This window comes from Oryzias melastigma, linkage group LG6, assembly GCF_002922805.2.
Source record: "Oryzias melastigma strain HK-1 linkage group LG6, ASM292280v2, whole genome shotgun sequence".
Taxonomy (NCBI): Eukaryota; Metazoa; Chordata; class Actinopteri; order Beloniformes; family Adrianichthyidae; genus Oryzias; species Oryzias melastigma.
The window spans coordinates 29,393,678-29,396,439 of record NC_050517.1 but is presented as its reverse complement, the minus strand read 5'-3'; the positions used below and the strand labels follow the sequence as shown (position 1 = coordinate 29,396,439).

Sequence of the window (2,762 nt, the reverse complement as noted above, 5' to 3'; positions counted from 1 at the left end):
GGTTTCTATAACACTGAGCACACCTGATCCAAAGATCCGATCCAATGATCCGATCCAATCCGACCGCTGTTTGTTTACCCTGACTATTGTAGATGTTCTGTTTATAGAGGTTCTGTTTGTAGAGGTTCTGTTTATATAGTTATGTTTATTGATGTTCTGTTTATAGAGGTTCTGTTTGTAGAGGTTCTGTTGATATAGTTCTGTCTTCATAGGTTCTGTTTATAAATGTTCTGTTTATATAGTTTTTTCTTCATAGGTTCTGTTTTTAGAGGTTCTGTCTGTAGAGGTTCTGTTTATATAGTTCTGTCTTCATAGGTTCTGTCTGAAGAGGTTCTGTTTGTATGGGTTAATCTAATAGAGGTTCTGTTTGTAGAGTTCTGTCTTCATAGGTTCTGCTATAGAGGTTCTCTTTATAGAAGTTCTGTTTGTAGAAGTTCTGTTCGTAGAGTTCTGTCTGAAGAGGTTCTGTTTGTATGGGTTAATCTAATAGAGGTTCTGTTGATAGAGTTCTGTCTTCAGAGGATCTGTTTAAAAAGGTTCTGATTATAAAGGTTCTGTCTTCAGAGGTTCTATTTGTAGAAGTTCTTATTGAGGTTTCTTATGATGGATGTTCTGTCTTCAGAGATTCTTTTTATCGAGGTTCTGTTTACTGAGTTCTGTCTATTGAGGTTCTGTCTGCAGAACCTCTGTTCTGTCAGTGGACATGGGGTCCAAATGGAAGCAGACATGATCATATGTGACCCCTGACCCCCAGTGGTCTGTTACACCCCCTCCATTATCGCTGTGTCATCAGAACGGAGCGGGGCGGAGCTTAATCAGCTCCAGGTTCGATCACGAGGTCCAGCAGCTGAACACTCTGCCGCTTTAGAGAAGTGACTACGACCCGGCTTGCTGACGGAGCGTCCCGTTTTCCTGCTGATTCTGGGGTTCAAACCCTGACGGGCCCCCCTGTTCCTCTGAACCCCCCCCATACCTGTCTGTCATAACTCTGTCATTCTCTTCTGCCCCCCGCGTTGACTCCATGTTTTCCCACATAGTTCTCCGCTTCTGTCTTAGCTCCTCCTCTTCCTCACCTGGGGCTCCATGACTCTTGAAACCAGCTGGGTCGGTACCAGGTCAGTGTTCCTGTGACCCAGCTGGTCGTGCTGTGTTTGGACAGGTAGAAGCTCACCTGAAACCCTGAAGCTCCGGACCTCTGGAGAGGAGAGACCAGTCCCTGGTCTCTGGAGCTTTTCACCTCCAGCAGAGCAGACGGGGAGACTGTCCCGCCAGCTTTGGGGTCACAAACGTGTTTGCTCTGCTTCCAGGTGAAGAGCGAAGGCCCAAAGCTGGTGCCGTTCTTCAAATCCACCTGCGTCTACTTCGTGCTGTGGCTGCCCACCTCCACCCCATCCTGGTTCAGCGCCCTCATCAAATGTCTGCCTATCTTCTGCCTGTGGGTGTTCCTGCTGGCTCACGGCTTCAGCTTCCTCGGCGCTCGTTCCAGTGCCCGCAAGATCCTGGCGGGGCTCATCTTCTCCGCTCTGGGCGACGCCTTTCTCATCTGGCAGGAGCAAGGCTACTTCGTCCACGGTGAGGAGAAGCTGCCTGTCAGCTACAGTGGGGCAGGGCTGATGGGTCTTAACCCTTCGTACCTGTGTCCATGGAGGCGGGGCCACACTGGAAAGGAGTGAAATGTCAGAGCCGGTTGCTTAGGCCCAATCTGAAATCTTCCCTTCTCCCTTCCCCTCCATTTGAAGGGGCAGTTTAAGTGCAAGTGTGTCTGGGATATTTTTTTTTATCTCACCCTCCTAGTGGAGGTCCTCCATCCTGAGGGTAAACCGTGTCGCACTGAGAAGCGCTTTTCTTTATGTTGGTGCGCTCTGAACCACAGACGTTTACTTTTTATTCTAAGTAATGACTTTTTGTTGTAGCACGACCTTTTAAAAGTTCTAAAACGACTGATGTTATGTATATTCAAGAACTGAAAGCTCTGCGCTAACGCTAGCAGACCGGCGATTATTGATGACGTCATCGAGCGAAACTGACGTCTGAAATATAAGACACTATTTTTCATAGCTCTTCTTTTGGAATGTCAAATGATAGGGAAGAGAGAAGGGAAGAATTCGGACTGGGTCTTGGAGTTTCTGTTGGAACCTTCTTCTCTTACGATTGATGAAGTCCAGACTATCACAAGATCTTTTGTTTAATCAACAAACACTTCAGTAAAGTTAGGTTGGTTTATATGCAGGCCAAATATTAAAGCAGCAGAAGGGGACGAGAAATGAAAGTTTGTGCGTCCTGTTGTGATGGGGTGTGACGACAACGGCCCGGTTCAGGTCTGTTCATGACGTCAAAGGTCATCAAGCTCTGGACCTTCAGGACAGCAGAGAAACATCAAGGCCTTTTCAGAACCGTTTCTAAAACCACTCAGAGTTTGGTTTCCAGTTCTTTTATGGTGCATTCAAAGCAGACGCTGCAAGCTTGCCAGAGGTGTCAAGTTTTAATGTTAAGTCAATGTAAAAACACATAATCTAGCGTAGCGTAGGTTTGCCATGACAGCTACTGTGTAGCTGAAAAAAAAAATAGCTAAACTTAAAAATAGCCTAAAAAAACGGAAAAAGCCTTAATTAGCCAAAAGAGCTAGCGTGTAAATATTAGCCTGACTCCAAAACAGCCTAAAAAACTTTTTTTAAAGCCTAAATTAGCCAAAACAGCTAGCATGTAGCTTAAATATTAGCTAAACTCCAAAACAGCCTAAAAAACAAACAAAAAACGTAGCC

The 2,762-nt window shown here is 45.7% G+C and overlaps 1 protein-coding gene across 1 annotated transcript in view; it reads left to right on the top strand.

Moving 5' to 3' along the window:
* tmem86a (transmembrane protein 86A) overlaps positions 1 to 2,762 on the top strand; it is a 7,219-nt gene that overhangs the window by 645 nt on the left and 3,812 nt on the right. Inside the window, exon 2 of the mRNA XM_024281617.2 lies at positions 1,308 to 1,572. Coding sequence (XP_024137385.1) covers positions 1,308 to 1,572 — 265 coding nt within the window. The remainder of the gene's footprint in view (positions 1 to 1,307; positions 1,573 to 2,762) is intronic.